Source organism: Pseudovirgaria hyperparasitica, assembly GCF_010093815.1.
Source record: "Pseudovirgaria hyperparasitica strain CBS 121739 unplaced genomic scaffold EJ05scaffold_9, whole genome shotgun sequence".
Classification (NCBI taxonomy): Eukaryota; Fungi; Ascomycota; class Dothideomycetes; order Acrospermales; family Acrospermaceae; genus Pseudovirgaria; species Pseudovirgaria hyperparasitica.
Window position 1 is genome coordinate 944,595 of NW_022985557.1, and position 19,614 is coordinate 964,208.

Below are 19,614 nucleotides of genomic sequence, written 5' to 3' on the forward strand. Positions count from 1 at the left end.
TATAAGTGTAAGTGTAAGTGTATATATACTATACATATACCATGCATGTTAATTGTCATTGTGGTTACAATGCTGTACGTGTATACACATCCATCTATCTCCCTGTAATCAATCTTCCCTACCCATCTATTCATCTCCCTCCCTCCCTCCCAATCATCTACCCATCCCCCTCCCCATCCCCAATATACCCCTTACTCTTCACGAATACTAAGTTATCCGTCAGACGTCGTCAAAGGAGGAGGATAGGCCCTGACCTGACTTCAACCCGACTCGACTTCAACCCAACCTGTCATTCCTTCAACCCAGACTTTTAACCCTCAAGCCAGACCAAACATCCGTTTGACACCCGACTTATCTTTTAGATCCGACTCGATTTCATTCATTCCAACACCAACACCAACACCAACTCACCAACTCCAAAACTCCAAAACTCCAAACTCCAAAACTCCTTACGTCCCGCCTTTCCGCACCACACACACAGTCCACACCCTTCCTCACCCTTCCATACACACACACATACATACATAAACATACCCATACAAACTCCCCCTTCTCCCCGTCTCCAACCCCCCTGACTCACGACCACGACCACGACCACAAAAACAACCCACGCCTCCCCGGCCCCCGCCTCCGCCTCCCCCGCCTTCCCTTCCCTCTCCTCTTCGCTTCCCCTTTCCCCCGGCCAGCTCTTCCCCTCCCCGCCAGTCCTTGCCCCGCACACAGCATAACGGCGTAGCATAGCACAGCACACTATCACAGCACAGCACAACGGCGCAGCGCAGCGCAGCACAGCAAAGCAAAGCACAGCAATCACCGACAAGGATGAATAGACAGACAGACAGACAGACCCAAATCAATCCATCCACCTTCCACGCACGCACGCCATATACCACAACAACACACAACACAACAACACACAACACAACAACACACAACACAACAACACACACAAATCGAGGACGTGACTGACCCTAAGACGTACTAGACAGATAGATAGATAAATCAAGCGAGCGAGCGAGTGAACCGGAAAAGGTCAACAGCCAAGAAGTAGTAGTCACAGTCTCACACGTATACAGCTTCAAATGTCAAAATGTCAAGAACAAGTAAAATCGTTTCAACAAACTCCACAAGCCCATTGTTCAAAATGCCATGGTCGTTTTTATAATATATATATAAATGTATATATGTGAAACAAACACACACATCCCATCATCATCATCTAGTACAAGGAGCCGCCACCAAACCCCCCTTTTCCCCCAATCCTTGTCCCCACACCCCGCCCCCTTGTCCCCGTCGAGAGGGGGGGCGTTCAATCATGGATATTGGTATCAAAAAGGAAAAAAAGAAAAGAAAAAAAAAAGACAAGGAATACAATACGCAGCCAGCCATTACTGCTTGGCTTGGCTGTCGCGCCGACCCAGAATCCATGTCCCATGTCCCATGTCCCATGTCAGAGCGAGTGATAATACAACGAGTGAGCCTTCGAGGCGTAATGTGTCTATAGTATGCATGCGAGTGGCCAACACAGACAGGAGATTCGTCATGGGCTGTGCGTGCGTGGTGAGGAAAATATTGGAAACAAGTAACGAAGTGGATCCATGTCTAGATTTGGTTCAAGAGCTTGATGTCGAGGACCTTGTGCCTCAAGAGGTAGAGCTCGAGTAAAATTGCAGCCACTTTCTGTAGCGGGCATCAAGCCGGGTATATGAGAGAAAGGGAATAAATAGATAAGAAAAAAGGGCAGTAGACGAGAATAGAGTGTGTTTGTGAAACTTTTTTTAGCCCCGGCTGAACGAAGAGTCCGTATCAGTGCGGATCGTGGTCGCGCGGCTGATCGGGAGGGAAGGAGTTTCGCAGTCCCCGCGCGGCCGTGACTTGTTCCTTTTGTTTTGCGAGTTGGATCTGCTTAGCACTCGACTGAAGATGCCTCGATGGCCGGATCTACCGTCAATCGAGGGCGAGTTGGGGTTGCTGTCAAAGTAATTCGTCTCGTGAATGGGCACGTGATCAGCCTTTTCAATCTTGCAGAACAGCGTCGAGAAGAGGTATTGCTCGCCGTTGGTGTTGTACAAGGGCAGATGGCGATAGCCCTCTTGCAGAGTGCTCAGCTTAGCAGTGAATATTGCAAGCGGCTGGCCGCTGGTGTTCGCATTCGTGCCATCCGGCGAGTTCCACACAGACCACCGTACGAATACGAGGCTGGGATATTTGGTCTCCAGGGTCATGGTGATGTTTTCGCTCCAGTTCGGGTCGTAGCCGTTGTTGCCGACTGGGCGGGTTCGCTTGCGAAGCGGAGATCCAATCCCCGAAATGCCGTCCCGAGATGACGCGTCGAGGCCACCTTCTCCACTTGCGATGCCGCGCCGCTTGTCGTCTGCGCAGAACATCTCAAACTCGACGTACGGGTTGATGTTCGTGTCCGTGCTGACATTATAGGGACGTGGAAGCTGCTGGGCCGAGATGATGTTGACCGAGAAGCTGACTTGTTTCTTGGGCTTGTTCTTTGGGCCGGCAAACTTCCCAAGAAAGTCGCTATCCTCATATCGAAGCTCGGCAGGCTTCAAGACGTAGCCAGAACGATCGCTGCCTGTAGCGAACATGGCGTCGTTGATTTGACGTCCCACATCGTATGTCTGCCAATTGAGAGCGGCCATCTGGACACCCTTGCGCCAATATTTCAGAGGATCAAAGTTGGACGAATTGATGCGCCTGGGCCCCGGATAGACCCGCATCAGGTGCAACATATTGTGTGCCTCAAGGAGTGCCTTGCTCTCAGATCCCGGCTTGCACCGTGCCTCAAAGGTTCGCTCGCCAAAGGAGAAGATGTGATTGTAGCTCTGTGCTGCCGGTGACTTGAAATCCGTAAACTTGAGTCCCTGAGTGTACACGGCCAGCTCTCCAAGGACTGATGCAATCTTGCTGGTCTTCTTTCGTGCTCCCTTTTCCGACTTGAACGATGGCGGGCTGTCACTGTCATCGGCGGAACTGGCCAACGTCAACTGGGTTCCTGCCGAGGTAGCTGCTGATGTTCGGGGCGAGGAGAAGAATGAGGTGGTGCGCTCGGGCGGGCTTATCGATGTCGGGCTGGCGGCCAATGGGGCGTTTGGAACGAGGCTATTGTCCATCGCTACAGGCCTTGACCATGGCGAGCTGAAGCTCCTCTGGCGCCTGTGTGGTGGGGCTGACGGGGTTAGGATGGTCTCCTTGATGACTGGCATCTCGCGTCCCTCGAGCGTCTTTGCAGTTTGCGGCTCACGGTTCTCGACTGCCGACTTGACTTTGATGAGGATCTTGTTCCTCAGCCGTTCGGGAGAAGGCAGTTCGTCGCGGTCGTCGATTGGGCGTAGTATCAGTGCGTCGCCAAACTCCCTCTTCATCGTTTCAGTCATGACTGCCTGTTGTTGCTCATTGCAGTGAACCTCGAGTGAGATGATGAGTGGGTACGGAGATGCTACAAAGGCGTATTTGTTGACAACCTTGATGCATTCAGCAAATGAGCAGCTCGTCGTGAAAGTGCGGCCATGGGAGACTATCGGCTTTCCGTCACTGCCATCCCAGCAGTCGATCTCGATGCACCTGCATCCTCTTTGAAGCGGGAGAATGTATGCGTCAGGGCTAGATTCGCCAGCGACCTGTCGGCCAAGAAGGTATGTGTTGTGCGAGCTCGAGACAAAGTACTCGTTGAGTGGGCGATCCAACGTGTATTCCTTTGGTGGCGGCCGGAGTATGGAGTTGTAGGAAGAGGTCAAGAACTGTGAGAAATGTTGCCACGACATCAATGGCATAGACTCGCTTGCTCCTTCACTCTTCTTTGGAACGCGCGAGCATTTCGCAAAAGCCTCATTCCAGTGTTCGAGATTGGCGTCCACGTCAACTTTCTGTATGTTGCGGAGAAAGGAGAAGAAGCTCGCACGGTCCAGTCCTTCTTGATCCTGACCCTTGATCTCACGGTACAGGCTCTTGATGTCCTTTCTGTCCTTGAGGCGCCGCACAAATGCCAGGAATTGTGATTGATCCAGATATCCAGAATTGTCAGCGTCTGCTTTGTCAAAGTGCCAGCGAATGGCATTCTCGGTAGAATTGATGTGAAGTTTGCGACAAATTTGAAGAATGCTCGGGTAGTCAAGCTTCTCCTCGGACTCGTCATGCGACGTGCTGCCAAACTTCTGATCCATCGTATTGCGCCAGAATATCTTCGCGCTCTTCTCTGCAGTGCCGGCGAGGCCTGCCATGAGGTCGATGCGACGTCGCGACACCGAGTCAAGTGTGCTCGTCCATAGGGTGAAGGTGGCCTCGTCAGGGGCAATGAGGTGAAGGAATTTCGTCTTCTTTCCTTTGGACCGGTCGCCGTCGCAGGAGTATGTGATGGTGAACCAAAACGGTTCGTAGGCAACGTCGACGCCGCACTCCTCGCGGAAAGATCTAGCTTCCGCGCGTGTTCGAATGTCCTTGATATCGTCGATGAAGAATTGCTTGGTTTTGGAAAAGACGTCCCACGAGACCTTGGCCAAGACTTCATCCAGACAGAATCTCACATTCTTTCTCTTCTTCTTCGTGACCTTGGACAGCAGACTGCCAATCTGGAGTCTCGAAGAACGTACTGGAGCTTCGGCGCGCCCTTCTGGTATCGATTGCATCATTGACTTTGGAGCAGTGATGCCGAGACCGTTCAATTGCGTGGTAAGGGGTGAATGTTCACCGCCTTCTCCGTCGTCACTGTCCTCGTCATCATCATAGTATTCCAGCTCCAGGTCAGAGATCTCATGATGCTCCGTGAAGCCTCTGCTGTCGCGTCTCCTTCTCATAATTGTTGGACCCAAGCTATTCTCGCGTTGTTGATTTGTAGCAGAGCCCCGACGACGAGGCATTCTGGCGCGATTCGAGATTCGGCGGAAGAGGTTCCCCTTGGAGATGGGAGCTTCGGAGTGAGCGGAAGGAGAGGCGGCAGGCGGTGGTGACACGGCGGGCGACTGCCATGGTTCAGGCAGGGTGAAGGAGGTTGGTAGAGAGTGAGGGACCAGATCCGAAGGCGCCGGGCCCTCGGGGGAGGTTTGTAATGAGCTTCCCATGTCTAGCATAGGACTTGTTCGTGAAGACGGTATGCTTGTAGCGGAAGGAGGCTTTGTAGCGAGAGGGATTGCAGTGATGAATGAAGTGATTGAGGTTGGGTATGGTTGTTTCTTAAACTGTAGTAGAGCAGCATTCTGCAATGACTCTTGCGAGGCAGGTAATAAGGTCGGTAGATTCATGATTGTGGGTGTAGTCGTGGAGCACGGAGGCAGACAGGCTGCTGGCTAAGAAGGGCGTTGAGACATGACTTTTTGTATTTTTTGGATTGCGAATGAATAGTTGGATGAGTCGCAGCGACAAGACCAGCGAAAAAGAACGTGGCAGCTCTTATGGGCTTCAGAACATGGTACAAGGATTGGCGTGGTATCGGAAAGAGTTTCAGAGAGGAGGAGAGCTGCTGCTGCTGCTGCTGCTGCGGAGAAGCAGGCGGGATTGTGTGTATGCAGGCAATGGCCTAGTGACGGCAGCGTTGGTGATGAGCGAGAGAGTGAGAGAATTTGTGGTGGTGGGCCGACACGATGTCGCGATGCACCCTGCAGGACTGTACGAAAGCGGCAACAGGATCTGCTTTGTCGTGAAGCGGAATGAAGGACGTGGATTTTTGAAACCGAAACCTGAGCGTACAGGTATTCACCGGCCGAATGGTGAGGGAGAGTGAGTGTGTGTGTGGTGACGGCAGGAAAAGCCAGGATATGAGCAAATGAGCTGCAAGGACGGGCGGGCGGGATGTACAGCGGGCTTGGTGTGGTGTGGCGTTTCGTTTGAAGGCAGTGTGTGTGGAGGAGGGTGGTGCAGCAGTCCTTTGAGCAAACACTGATTGAGGTGACAAGAGACAGTGGATGTTGAGGCGTTTGTTGTGAACGAGACACGAATTGGAGCAGTATAAGGAGAGAGAGAGAGAGAGTGTGTGTGGATGGATGATGGAGAAATAGAATAAATTTGGGAAGTGTGTGAGTGAAATTGGGTAGAAGTTAAGAAAAGGGAGGGTCAGTCTGAGAGAGAGAGAGTTAAACATGAGGAAGAGGTCATCCTTTACCCCCCCCCCCCCCCCCCTCCCCCTCCCCCCCTAGCCTTTCTCTCACATACACACTACCACTACAGTCATAGCCACCCTAGATCCCTTCCATGCCTCTCCTTCTTTTGTCCTTCCTGGGCCCCGTCGAACGGCCATGGATTGTGTGTGTGGACTGTGTGGAGTCGTGTGGACAGCGTGGACTAAGTGGACTATTAAGGTATACGTTGTCTTGTCTTGCTGCAAACAGACTAATTAGAGAGGGCCAGGAAATCAAAACGGCTGCCCCCCCTCCCCTACGCCGATACCCCAATACGCCAATAACCCCCCCCCGGTCTCGCCGCCCAGTTTTGCTGCCTACCCACCCACTTTGCAGCCCACACCCAGCCCGTTTCTCGCCCGTTTGTCGCCCCGTTTTGCTGCCCGTTTTGCTGCCCACTGTTTGCCCACTGTTGCCCACTGCAGCCCACTAAAGCCCACTAATCAATCATATGGCCCGCTACTTACCTACCTACTACTATGCCCACCACCGCCCACCACCGCCCACTCTCTCTCGCCCACCGCTGTGGTCTTGGGTCTTGTCCGTCTCCCTAGCTAGCTAACGTCCATCCATTCATTCATTTATAACCCCAAACCACCCTATTATCCCCGGTTCTTTACCTCCTCCATCACTGTAATTAATTAATATATACATTCATCTCCATCCCAGTCCCATATATCTCCACGTCCACGTCCATCTCCACGTCCGGATCCGGCTTCTCCGCCTTCCCCTTCAACGGGCCTGTAAATCCATTTTAATCCCGATTCCAATCAATTCCATCAAATTGAGCAATTATCAGCTTGGCCCTGTTGTATATATGCTACTGTCTATGTTACTCTGTATGCTACTCTGTATGCTACTCTGTATGCTACTCTGTATGTTACTCTGTATGCTACTGTGTATGTTACCATATACCTATGTATTATAATAATAATTCTAAGCAATGGCATACGTAAATACGCACATCATTACACATCCACGCACATACATACAGGCACAGGCACAAAAACACACAAACACACACACTGCATCCCATACCATGCGCCATACCGCACAACATCCTCGCCAATTCCTGCCCATCTACAAAAACACACTCACACACACACACACATACAAACAAGGACCTCATCCTGCGCTCCGTGTGTCCGGCGTGCGTGTGTGCACCTTATACATATGACTCAGTACCCTAATTACAATACAGCAAATCATTCTACCAAGAAAAACATCACCACTTTCTGCGTTTCACACCATCACTAACAAAAAAAACACCAGCACTCGCCAATGCGAAATAGTCTGCGCTGGCCAGCTAGCTTAGCCTTGTGTGATACATATACAAAATTTTAGGCTTCACCGCCGCCCAACCCCCCCTCCCAAAGACCCCGCGAGACTGCAAAAGCGGGACTCTAGAACAACGTTAAAATGACTGACGGTGATGATGATAATGATGCTACATTACTACTACTACGCATCCGGGGAGGATAGGAAGGCCGCGTGCGTGCGTGCGTTTATTACCGTCTTTTTTTTTCTTCTTCTTCTTTTACTTTCCCTCTGGGTGATAGATGCACACTCTGGACGGAACATACGCATATGTATTGTCATTCAAAGAGAAAAAAGAGAGAAAAAAATGAATTGCTGGTGTAATACAGGGCACCTTGACAAGGCAGTCGTCGTAGGTGTGCCGTATTGTATTATATGTGTGTATGTATGCACGTATGCATGTATGCATGTATCTATGTAGGTAATTAGCCGTTACCAAAACACGCAAGCAGCTGTAATTTAATTTTAGTGCCTGCCTGTCCCGCGATGCACGTAATCCCCTTCTTGGGGTTGAGGAAAAGCCAGCCAGCCATTCTCGTCCTTCTTCCCTCCCAGCCCAGGCACAAAAAAAAGCAGCATTCTTTTAATTCCTTAAACTTCGATTCCAAAACAGAAAAATTCGACGAAACAGGTAAACGGCTCCCCCTCCCCGACTACTTAAAGTACTGGAGTGAGAAAGAGTGAGAAAAATTGTGGACTCTCCTCCCTATCATTCCGCCCTTGCCTTTCCCTCCCCCCCTTGCCCGTTGTCCGTGTGTGGGAACATTTTTCGCTTTGTCCACACTGAAAACTGCATTCCGGCATCCACGTCTCCACTGTGCCGACAACGGTGACTGTTCCTCGGTGCATCGCATCAGCATCATCATCGTCATCAGTCCACTCGCACGCACACCCGCTCCACCGTGGCCTGATTTGGATACGACCAGCACCGTAACAAGAAGAAAAAAAAACATTCCGGTGGCCGTAAGGTTCAGCTGCGTCAGCCCGTTGAACCTATAGTGAGTAACACGGTCCGTGTGTGGTCTGTCTGGCCTGCAGTCAGACAGTCAGTCAGTCACTTGTCGCGGCAGACTAGCCGTATTATCCCTGCTGAATTTTTGCTCGTTTCAGAAATTAGAATATCACCAATCCAACGTCATAGCCTCGTGAGCCCAGAGCATACCAGGGGAGGGGGACCAGGGAACCAGGGGAGGGGGGGGGTCAAGCCAATTCCCTGACCCCTGTATAGCCCATGTCTTGGGTAACGCTCTTCCCGTGATGACTGGTACTTACTACTTCGCGTCTGTGTTCCATAATTAATTATTCTTATTCTTCCTAAATCGTAAACATCTCCTCCCTTCACTCCCCCAAACATCCAACGATGCGCTCCACTTTCATTCGCTGCCGTTGTCGCGTTTCGCCTGCTGCTCTGCGGAACCTTGTGATGTGACTTGTCGCCTCGACGCTCGACTACGGGCTGTGCTGCTACTGCTGCTACTGTTGCTTTGTTACTTTCTGTCGACCTTAGAGGGGGGTGTTTTTTTTGGTGGCCGTCCATAGCAAGGGCGGTGGGTCCGGAAGCTAGCAAAAAATAGGAGGGTGGAAGAGGCTGATGCGTGTGCTGCGTGATGCGTGATGCCCAAAACAACATATCTTCATGTTGCACAGGCTGCAACACCACCAGTGTCCACCGTATAGCCTTGATGACCTGTCTCTCTCTGTTTGGACAGACTCACGCCCCGCTGCAGCTCAACAGCACTCGCCGGCGCCGGACTCTGCTCAGTACTTGTCATCTGCCAGAATCTGGCTGGATTAGGCCATGTACTGCAGCTTGGATTGATACGCCTGACGATTTAGCCTTGCTGGCTACGTGCATGCTTCCGCAACGCAGTCAGATTCGGCGCTGTTGTTGTTACACCCTCTGGAAATAGCAGAATGGACCGCAGCAAGCGCGGCCAATCTGACTGGCCAGCCTGCTGCTTAGACGAAATGTTGCGTTGGTCAGATAGGATGCGTTTTTTGTCTGCCAGCCCATCAGGCCAGCCAGCGCAGCCAGCATGGTGTTTACTCCTGTTGACGATGATTTTCCTTCCCCTACGCTGCGCCGCAGTCGCCAACACCGGCAAACAAAATAGATGGCGTTTCATACCTGAGCCCGTCAGTCCGCATTCACGGTATAGGCTCGTGGGAATATGTGGGCCAAGCCAGGGGGTTGCCCAGGTCCGGCCTTACACCACGTTTTTCTCGCTGTTTCTGCTTGCTGCGCCTACGCCCTCCACACACACACACACAACCACACCCACACACACACAAAACACCTCCACCACACCCTCCTCCAGTTGTTCCCGCTTCCATCCGACGGCTGTCGAGCCTCTCCGCCCGTCCAACGCGCCCGCCAACACTAGGCAAAAATGGTTGCACACCCAATTGCCTTGTTGACGTGCTCGACATCCGGTGACCATCTGGTCCAGAGTTCAGGGCGCAAATGTGATGGCTCTTACTGCTGCTGGCTGCTGCTGCTGCTGCCTGTTCGTAATACCACGGCATATTAGATGTGTTGAAAAGGCAAGACTCGGACAAGGGTCTTTTGCATGCATATAGACATTGGCAGGGATAGGCATGCATGGTGGTGCTGCGGCACGCTGCCCTGCCATGTGCGGATCCAAGGGAATGATCATCATGAATGTATGTGTGTGTGTGTGCTCCTGAAGCTGCCGTCAGACGCCTACGACCCCAGAATGATCTCAGACAGAGGCTCAGGACCTCCTCATTGGGGGCCCACGGCCGTGGTACGTTATACAGCACTCTTCCCGAGCCGAAGCCGGCATATCGTGCTGCTGCTTGATATGTTGCTGCGACGCGACGTTTGAGGAAACCGCTCTTGCCATGGCCGGCAGGCTAGAAAGCACATCCCACGCTATTGGCAATCAATGCTGCATACTGATGAAGGAATGGAGATTGAAGCATCATGCGGTTGCGTTGCGTGGCGTAGCGTCGCGTCGCGTGTGAATGCTGTAAGACCACACGGCCAGGGAGGATGCAGATGCAGCAGCAGAGCGCTCATTGACGGCACAAGGAAAGCCGAGTACCAACTAGTACGCACTACGTACTATGGCAGTATGACTGAGTGAATGAGAGTCTGGGGGGGTCTGATGAGAGAGTCTGAGAGTGAGAAGCTGGCCGGCTGCTTCTGCCAGTCTTCTAGAAAGCAGCAGCCAATCAGGCCCATCTCCCCCGCAATCCGGCCGACACAGTTTTGTCACGCGAAACCGCCTGGCGGCGATTGTGCGCAGAGAGCGTCGACGGCCCTGGAAGACTGCTGCAGTAGTAGGAGGAGCCTGGAGGGAGGGAGGTTTGCGGTCCAACCCGTTGTCAGCCGTCGTGCCTTGGCGCCCCTAATTGGCGAGCTTGTCTTCCAATTGTTGCCCTCCTATCATGCCTAAATCCACCGCCATTCATCCCATCCCCACGATAGACAACTCCATCCTATTCCTTCGCTACCATCAGATGACCCGTCTGTGACCGACGCGTGATGCGGCGGCCAGATACTATGTATGAGCGGTGAGAACGGCATCCGCGGCATCTCCAATCATGGCTATGACAGCCTCTCCGAGAGCCTCATTCCTCCTGTCACTCGTGATGAAATCGTCGCTTCGTCTCTCCGTGCCTGTCTCCAATCACACTGCCCAAGTACCACTCGTCCCTTGTACGGTGTACGTACCTCCCTGTCCTCGGAGATCCGCCGGCGATTTTCAGGCCATGACAACGCAGTCAGACGGGTGCGCAGCATTTCGAGCCGTCTTTCAGCTCTGTGATGATTGTGCAGCATTAATCTTCGCACGCACAGTCAATGTGCATTGACAGGAGCAATATGTATGTACATAAGTCATCCTTCGATTTGCCATGGCCCTGCAGTCCCATCATTCTGGTAACACTGGGCCTGTGTCGTTCTTGGCCTGTTTGATAGGTCATGATGCGAACACCTGGATGTCTTGCATGCATGCAGGCGCACCTCATCCCAATCCGGTGAATCTGTACGAGCGCTGGCAAACCGCTCTATTTGCTCTCGATATCGCCTGCAGCCTCAGTCGATCAGTTGCTTCGGAGTTGGCAGACCTAGCATTCTGCATCTTCCGCATCGCGGTAATCCTCATATTGCCATAAGAGTGAGGCGACCAGTGTCCATAAGAACAAACAGTCTTGAGATTTTGTGTGAGCTAGCTAGGGTGGAGCTACCTAATGCTGGGTGTCTGTAGACTGTAAGGCAACAGTCACAACTTGCATGTTCCCCTTCAAAGTGTAGGAAGCGACACAATCCGACACTCTAGACATGGCAGTCGCAAGATTTGATCGAGTGGACGAGCTACAGCACGCTAGCATTGTCCCCTGCCTCAGTCTTCGATGTCATCAAGATCATTCGAACCATCCCTCAACGGAATGTCAAATATCGATCGAGTTGCTGTCCTTATCTGTGCCCTACAAATCCTCCTCTTCTGTCTTTAGATGGAAGCGCTCGTGCCGCGGGGTTGATACGAAAACCGGGGCTCTCTCTGGTGCTCACGAAGTCTGGAGGCTTACAGACAATATCCCGCTGCCCGGGCGTCCGTTATAGGACCCCAAGATTTTTCTCGAGGCTTGATGAGAAAGAGCTGAGATTCTGTCGCGGTAGGATGGTTGAGGCGCTCCATGTGGGTGCTCTCGCAGATTTGCTGTTCGGGGTATCGTCTTCCGGTAACGATGCCTTCTCGTATCGCCGGGATTCTAGCGCATATGGCGCGTCGTCCTGTGAGGCATGGTTGTACATGGAGTCGGACGCGATCACGTACATTCGTTTCTTACTTGTTCTCATGGCTGACGTCGAGACGAGGTCATATTGCTGTGCATGCCTTGCATGCATGTCACCATGAAAGCAGCCCAAACTGACCGGCGACATGTCGCTGTCTTCTTCAGAAGTGACGATCATTCGTTCGCTTGCAGAAGGTGATAGAGAATGGGAGATAATTGATCTCGCTGCTTTTACTACTGTTGCTCCATCCGTCGCCACTACACTGTGGTCCTCCACGTCAGTTCCTTCAGCAGAGTCGGTAAATGATCGATCGCTAAAGACAAATTTCCTCCACACCTCGTCGCCAGTGGCAGCACCAGCTACTGCTAGGTGGAGTCGCGGACTGTCTAGTCCTTCGCTCTTCCGCCGGGGACATGAAGGCATTGCCGCGGTTGCCTTTGGTGGTGTTGGTGATTTGCCCATGTCAGGATATATCTGATTGCGGTGGGTCCGTTCACACCAGCTGTCAACGAACAAAGACGTGGAAATAGACTCAAGAGGCTTGGCCGAGCATGGAAGACTGCTTGTTGGCGAAGAATCCTCAGACCTTTGACGAGAACGTCGAGGCGAGGCTGAATGCTGGGAAGGCAGCGCCAGGAAGTCTCTCCAGTCAACATTAGAGTCGACCCGCGACACGCTCGGGGAGGCATTCTTCAGTGGCCTCGCTGAACTGGACGGGAAGTATGCACGTACAGGGCCATGCAAATGTAATTGTGGTCCGTGGCCCACACTGTCTAACACATCACGCACACCAGGGCCGTGAGTAATTGAAGAGTTCAACTTCATCCGAGGAGGCTGCAAAACTCCCCTGTCACATTTGCGGCCAGCATTCCAGGTTTCTGCAGCTCGATTAGACACGTCGTCTCCTTGCTCGCCCAGGATTCGACAACCTAAGCCAGGGGTTGATACTGGAACAGGTGAGAACGCAACTTTGGCATTCTGTTGTGATATATCACTTTCTCGGTAAAAGTTGGATGTTCGATCAGCAATGCACGGGCTCACCATGGACCTTATCTGGTGATTCTCAGTTGTCGGCTCAGCATCTAGCAGCATGAGATCGCTTCTAGGACTGGTAGTTCGCCGACAGCGCTCAACTTCTGGGGATTGCCAAGGGAGTGCATCAGGCCCGATGCGGATGCTGATGTCCTCATCGTCTATGCTGCCTGGTGCATATTGAAATTGGGGTACTGAAAAGTGGATCATTTCTTCACAACTGAGGCCGTGCCGTGCTCGCATATTTACCGCGACCTTTCTTCGCTTTCCTACCCTGCTCTTCTCTCGACGAGAGCGAAAGTGCATCTGCAGCGGCCGGCTCGGAGCTATTCCTACCCAGTCATCCTGTTGAAGGAGCCTTCGTCTTTCGTCGTCGAAATTGCCATCGTCAGCAGCATGCATATCTTGTGCATTTCGATCTGGTGGGTTCTGGTCAGTGAGGCGAGCATGGGGGTCATACAGCTGGCCCTGCTGTTTGAAGGGCCGCTCTACATGCAAGGTTTTCTCTTTCGATACAGCTCTTTCCCGAAGAAGCTTGGGTTTCGGAACTTCAGTTTGACTGCGGTAATGATCAAGATTACGTCCAAGATACCATTCCGTGCTTAGGGGCGTCCTTTCAGTTGGACGCTCATGTATGGCGTCCAGATCTGGTTTGTCACGCCTGTGAGGTCGGCCTTGGTAAGCCTTGCGGCCGACAAGACGGTCCTGTTCTGCCTGTGCAAAGCTTGGAATGAAAGGAACTGTTGGAGACGCGGTGCTCTGTAGCTGCGCTCGGACGCGTGCAAAATGCTGCTTTTGTCGGCTTACGACCGTGTTCGTGCTGTTCTTAGAATGTCTTTGCAATCGTCCTCCAGTCCAATTCATATTGCCAGCGACACTGCGTCAGTAGCACACATGTTTGTCAACGTGAGGTTGGAGATTGGGTGACTGGTGAACGAAGGCGGGGTCGTGACGACTGCCTGAGACGTCAGGAAGGAACGTCCTCTGCAGCTGCCCTTGCCTCATATTTTGCCTACATTCTCGGATCAGCTTCGATCTGTCAGGTTGGAAGTCGAAGGACGTATGTCAAGGCATTAAATAAGTCTGTTGCAGAGCTTCTCACTAATGTGAGACTGACGGCTTGAGCAAGCACGAAGCGCTCCGACCCACGCCAGAGGTACAGCCCAGCTTCAAGATTGAAGAAGAGATCGAGACGGCCAAGTAAGCTTGCTATCAGGAAGAGATACTTATGGAATCTGTAGACAATGGAACGGCTTCGCGGCTCAAGCGTTTGCAGAAGATCAAGAGCTTGGAAAACGAAGGGTCGTCGAGGACTAATTATGCTAAGAGATTCACTGCCAATCGTCTGGCCAGGTCAAACATGATAGGGCCCTTGTATTCAGCCGCAACATCAGTGTTACACAATACTGATGTCGAAGGATGTGGGCATTGCGCGCATAAGACATCTACCACTCTTGAACATGATTCAAATTTCGCTCAGAAGTGGCATCGTTTCAAAGAGTATTGGGCTGTCTTGGAGTGTATGTCGAAGTAACACCAAGGTTCAGCCTGGAGTGGACTGAGATGGACTTTTGTAAAGCACATCAAGTCTAAAATTCCATGACACGACAGCATTTCCTGGTGGTTCGATCTTTGTTTAAGGGATCGAGCAATCGGCAAGCTGCGAATACTTCCTCTCCAACATGCGCGCGAGACTACATATCATCAAACCTCTGGTTACCGCTAGCGTGCGAGAATGCTCGGCGGTGAGCGTAGTCAGCAATTATCTCAAGGCAGGATCTAATGAGAGCATATCTCCGAGATGGTAGTATAGCAGTGTCGCGCAGCAAACCGGCATATCTGACCATTGTCCAGGGTAGAAGGTCAAGAGCGAAACCAAAACCAACAGAGGAACTACCATATTTAGTTGTGGAGCTGTAGGATGATGTGTAGGTGCATTTTGTAGACGGCATAAGACAGTGATAAAGTTTGGTCATATGACGGAATACGGTCGCAACCGAGCGTGGTAGTCGAATGGATAGAGTGGGCCATTGCAACTTCTGACAGTATTGCCGGAGGGAAGCGATGGCGCGATACAGGTAAGTGTTCAACAATGGTTGAGACGACAGGGCTTGGAAGCACGGTGATGTCAAGTCGAACAACGGTGTGAGATTGGCGATTCAGAGTGGTAGGATGAGAAGGATGATGGATGTTGCGGCGGTGTTGTTGCAAGATATGAAGCCTGATAAGGTTGTGCGACAATGACAGGCAGCCTCGTGGCTATTGTGAGTGTGGTCGTTGCGGCAGGATGGCATGTGAAAGAAGGTTCTTTAGTCGCTGCTTATCACTTACCGGTCGGGTGGATGATTGGCTTGCGAGCGGCCGCATCCGCATTCCACATCACACACACACACATATATTTGCACGATCACGATCTCGATCCGAAACAGACAGGTGGAAGTAAAGGGGAACTAATTAGGTGCAGCAGAAGTGGATCCGTGACAAGCAGAAACGACACCATCAAGCGGTGGACAGCGAGCGGCGTATAGCGTCGCTGGAACGGTAAGAAGTACAGCAGGCGATGATACATATGGCAAAGATTGAGGCGAGTACCAAGCTTTGACAGTGCATCCGGCCGAGAGCAGGAGAGCAGCAATCGGGTGGAAGAGATTTCAGGGGCGTCGCTGCAACCCCCAGGGGACGGTGGAAGAGAGATAGATGGATGGATGGATGGATGTAAGATAGATTGTATGGAATATGCTCATTGTGATGAAGTGAATACCGTGTTATTGATTGGTGTATCTCACAGCTCAGCTACATCTACCATGCTGGCTAATACGTTCCTGCCGGTACAGTACGCGACTACCTAATACAGCTGCAGCGTTAATTATTGTTATGATTGTGAATACTAACGTGTGCGGAAGGAGCGGGCGGTTCGCCAATCCAAATTCAAAAGTCAATCTCGGATCGTCCCTACCTATTCCAGCGAGGGATGCCATGACGTCATATTGCGCACCCTCGTCTCTCGAGTCTGCCCCACTATTAGCGCGTCCCGTCTGTTATGGGAAGGATCCCCTCACTATTTACATGTTACTGCCTCAGGCCCTCAAGCTTCAAGTCTCAGTTCACCAGCAGTATTCATATTATCATTGTTCTGGATGGAGGAAGATGCAGAGATGAAAGTATGCATATCAATCTTTTCAGGCACTTCTCACGCCCGTTTATGATTTCTTATGCCGCTCTTGGCGCCTGCTCGCAGCTGAGGGTCCCACTATGGCTACCACTAATATCCTCTCATACAGCAGTAGTATATGGCCCCCCTGACCAATCACCAGCCCCAGATTTGCCCATGGTTTTTGGCTGCGCGCACTGCCGATGACGAAAGGGTATGTAATGCCCTATTCTTATGATGTATGATGCATCATGTTGTCGTGCCTGTCCTGCCGCCTTTCACACTTGGCCCCTGTCCGCTTCCGGTCGCCACTACCACCAATCCTTCCTAGCCCAACTGTCTATTCCCTCGATTGTTGATGCTAATCCTGATGCTCCCACTGATTCTGATGCGATGCTGCTACGGATTCTGATACTGGGGGCTGGGATTCTTCTGATAATACCGCTGCCGTTGTGAAAGTCATGTTTACCTATTAGCAATGCTGCCAGATATATAATCCCTCATTCCCTTTCTTCTCCTATCCGCCCTCTTCCTCACATCTTTACTCTACCAGGAAATTCGGAGTCAGTCCGTCCTCACCATTCCACTTTTATCCACTTTTTCGCATCCGACTCGAAACCAGGACCGTCCTGACTTCTGCACGTACACATCCATTCACACCCGTGCCACGCCTCCTGACCTCCAGCTTTGAATAAAAAGCCACCGCCGCCCCAATCTTCCCTCGAACAGTACCCCCGATCTTTACTTTGAATAGCCTCTAGTCTCTCCCTGAGGCCAGCCCACCAGTCGACTCACCTACGGAGCAAACTCTGCATTATTTTCACAAGCCCACAGACCTACTGCGCCTACAAAATGTTGACTACTTCCACTGCCGTACCTCAGACTGAGGTCAAGCCCCGTCGTCTTAGCAACGTCGACGCTGCTATCATTAACGCTTCAAACCAAAACATCGATCAAGGCCCAACTGTCGTTGTTCCCCCAAAGCACCTCATGGCTCCCTCAAACGCACACGAAGTCGCCTCGGCCATGGAGACTGCCAGGCACGAGATCGAAGACGCCATTTCCCGCAAAAGCACTCCAGGAACCCCACAAGAGACCATCGTCACTGACAAATTCGCCTTCGCCTTCGATATCGACGGTGTCCTTATCCGTGGCGGCGAACCAATCCCAGAGGCTGTAGAGGCCATGAAGGCTCTGAACGGTGACAACGAATATGGCATCAAGGTGCCATATATCTTCGTTACCAATGGTGGCGGCAAGACCGAGCAGGAACGCTGCATTCAGCTAAGCAAGCAGCTCGAGCTGGAAGTGTCTCCTGGCCAGTTCATCTGCGGTCACACTCCCATGCGGGAGATGGCCGAGCGCTACAACACCGTTCTCGTCGTTGGTGGCGAAGGCGAGAAGTGCCGTGAGGTCGCCGAAGGTTACGGCTTCAAGGACGTCGTCACCCCTGGAGACATCATCAAGGACAATGCCGACACCACGCCCTTCCGGATGCTCAACAGCAGCGAGATTGAAAACTCCCGTGCCCGCAACTTTGGCGAGTGCGAAATCGAAGCCATCTTCGTCTTCGCCGACAGCCGTGACTGGGCCTGCGATCAGCAGATCATCCTCGATCTTCTCATGTCGAAGAACGGCCGTCTAGGGACGCGTTCCGAGACCTTTGACGAGGGTCCCCCAGTCTACTTCTCCCACAATGACGTCGTCTGGAGTACATCCCACGACCTCACCCGCATCGGCATGGGTGCTCTGAAAGTGTCCCTTGAAGCCATGTTCAAGGCCGTAACCGGAAAGGAAATCAAGACTACCGCATTTGGCAAACCCCAAATCGGCACCTTCCAGTTCGCAACCCGTCTCCTACAACAATGGCGCAAAGACACACACGGCATCAACGCCCCGCCGGAGACTGTGTACTTCGTCGGCGACACCCCCGAGAGCGACATCCGTGGCACCAACCTTTTCAACGAACAGGCCGAGAACACCTGGTACTCGATCCTCGTCAAGACGGGCGTGTACCAGCCCGGCACCACCCCCAAATTCACACCCAAGGCCACCGTCGACAACGTCCTTGAGGCTGTCCGTCACGGCATGGACCGCGAATACAAGCGCCAACTCTCCCAACTCGCAAACGGCTCCGCCATCACCGAGGAATAGACAATTCCCCCTTTTCATCCCTCTCTCTTCCACGTACGTCTACGTCCACTTGATCTGGACACGCATCGACCAGGAGTTTTTTTCCCCCGCTTCTCCATTGAAACATTTACAGGCGTTATAATAATTGGAACTGGTCGTATTATGATATCCTCACCGCATCTTTCATGAAGCAAGATGCGCGTAGTATGCGAGGTATACAGGCAGCATGAATCAACCCCTACACGGCCGAACAACATCGACTGCATAGACCGGATATAAATGCATGCATGCTGGATAGAAAGTCATGACGGAATACAATAACAAGAACAGAACAAGAACAGTAAACCCATCACGAAACCATAGAGATCTCATTGCATTACACGGGTAGACGATGCTGTTGCGCTGGACTCGATGACTGCGTTTCTTGGATATACGGGGTTTTCCTTTTCTCACTGCCTCTCCTTTTCTTTTGTCCTCCTTCTCCTCCTTCTCGTCGTCGTCGTCTTCTTTTGCTAGATAGATGGATAGACAATCATCGAATCGTTCAAACATTACCTTTTGAAACTACTTGACTTGTATCTGCTACGAGCTTCGTGACTGCTCGTGTTTCACTCTGCCTCCTGTGTTGCTGTACTTTTCCCACACTTTCCTCCCCAGATCTCCCAAGACTTCACCACCTCATTGACCTTCAGTTCCCCAGAACTCATCATCTCATCGACCCTCAGTTCGCCAGACCTCATCAACTCATAGACCCTTAGTTCCCCGCACCTTACCTACCCCGTCTGCACCATCATCTCCCCTGGTCATTCCCTCATTCCCCCATACCTCGTCTCCTCAGGATTCCCCCATACCTCGTCTCCCCAGAATTCCCCCATGCCCAATTACCCATGCCCCATTACCCATGACCCATGACCCACGCACATCCATCATCCCTCATCCAACTAACATCAAACTATCCACCTCACCCCAATTCGCACATCTTTACCACGTGAAAAAGAACAAGTCTCTGATATGTCTCGTCTGTTCCTTTGCTTCGCTCCCTTATAGCTATCTTGTTCCCATCCCGGCTCAAGTGCCTGTCTCCAGCTTGAACT

At 51.9% G+C, this 19,614-nt stretch overlaps 6 protein-coding genes across 6 annotated transcripts; 3 read left to right on the forward strand and 3 right to left on the reverse strand.

Moving 5' to 3' along the window:
* Positions 1–1,778: 1,778 nt before the first annotated feature.
* Positions 1,779–5,249, reverse strand: EJ05DRAFT_439903 (PLC-like phosphodiesterase; the record flags this gene model as incomplete). The annotated part of the gene is made up of 2 exons (XM_033741901.1): positions 1,779–3,218; positions 3,267–5,249. 2 exons carry the CDS (start codon positions 5,247–5,249, stop codon positions 1,779–1,781), a joined length of 3,423 nt encoding a protein of 1,140 aa, XP_033600077.1.
* A 2,218-nt stretch (positions 5,250–7,467) lies between these two features.
* EJ05DRAFT_395639 (uncharacterized protein) lies at positions 7,468–7,976 on the forward strand. The gene has a single exon (XM_033741378.1). The coding sequence runs from the start codon at positions 7,555–7,557 to the stop codon at positions 7,858–7,860; it is 306 nt and encodes a 101-aa protein (XP_033600078.1). The 5' UTR covers positions 7,468–7,554; the 3' UTR covers positions 7,861–7,976.
* Positions 7,977–8,483: 507 nt separating this feature from the next.
* Positions 8,484–9,315, reverse strand: EJ05DRAFT_395684 (uncharacterized protein). Its single transcript, XM_033741379.1, has one exon. The coding sequence runs from the start codon at positions 9,067–9,069 to the stop codon at positions 8,575–8,577; it is 495 nt and encodes a 164-aa protein (XP_033600079.1). The 5' UTR covers positions 9,070–9,315; the 3' UTR covers positions 8,484–8,574.
* On the forward strand, positions 9,212–10,203 carry EJ05DRAFT_395616 (uncharacterized protein). The gene has a single exon (XM_033741377.1). The coding sequence runs from the start codon at positions 9,354–9,356 to the stop codon at positions 9,855–9,857; it is 504 nt and encodes a 167-aa protein (XP_033600080.1). The 5' UTR covers positions 9,212–9,353; the 3' UTR covers positions 9,858–10,203.
* A 1,821-nt stretch (positions 10,204–12,024) lies between these two features.
* EJ05DRAFT_486663 (uncharacterized protein) lies at positions 12,025–14,100 on the reverse strand (the record flags this gene model as incomplete). Its single annotated transcript, XM_033745549.1, has 1 exon — positions 12,025–14,100. One exon carries the CDS (start codon positions 14,098–14,100, stop codon positions 12,025–12,027), a length of 2,076 nt encoding a protein of 691 aa, XP_033600081.1.
* A 2,941-nt stretch (positions 14,101–17,041) lies between these two features.
* Positions 17,042–18,646, forward strand: EJ05DRAFT_395809 (HAD superfamily hydrolase-like protein). Its single transcript, XM_033741380.1, has one exon. The coding sequence runs from the start codon at positions 17,240–17,242 to the stop codon at positions 18,539–18,541; it is 1,302 nt and encodes a 433-aa protein (XP_033600082.1). The 5' UTR covers positions 17,042–17,239; the 3' UTR covers positions 18,542–18,646.
* The last annotated feature ends 968 nt before the right edge of the window (positions 18,647–19,614 follow it).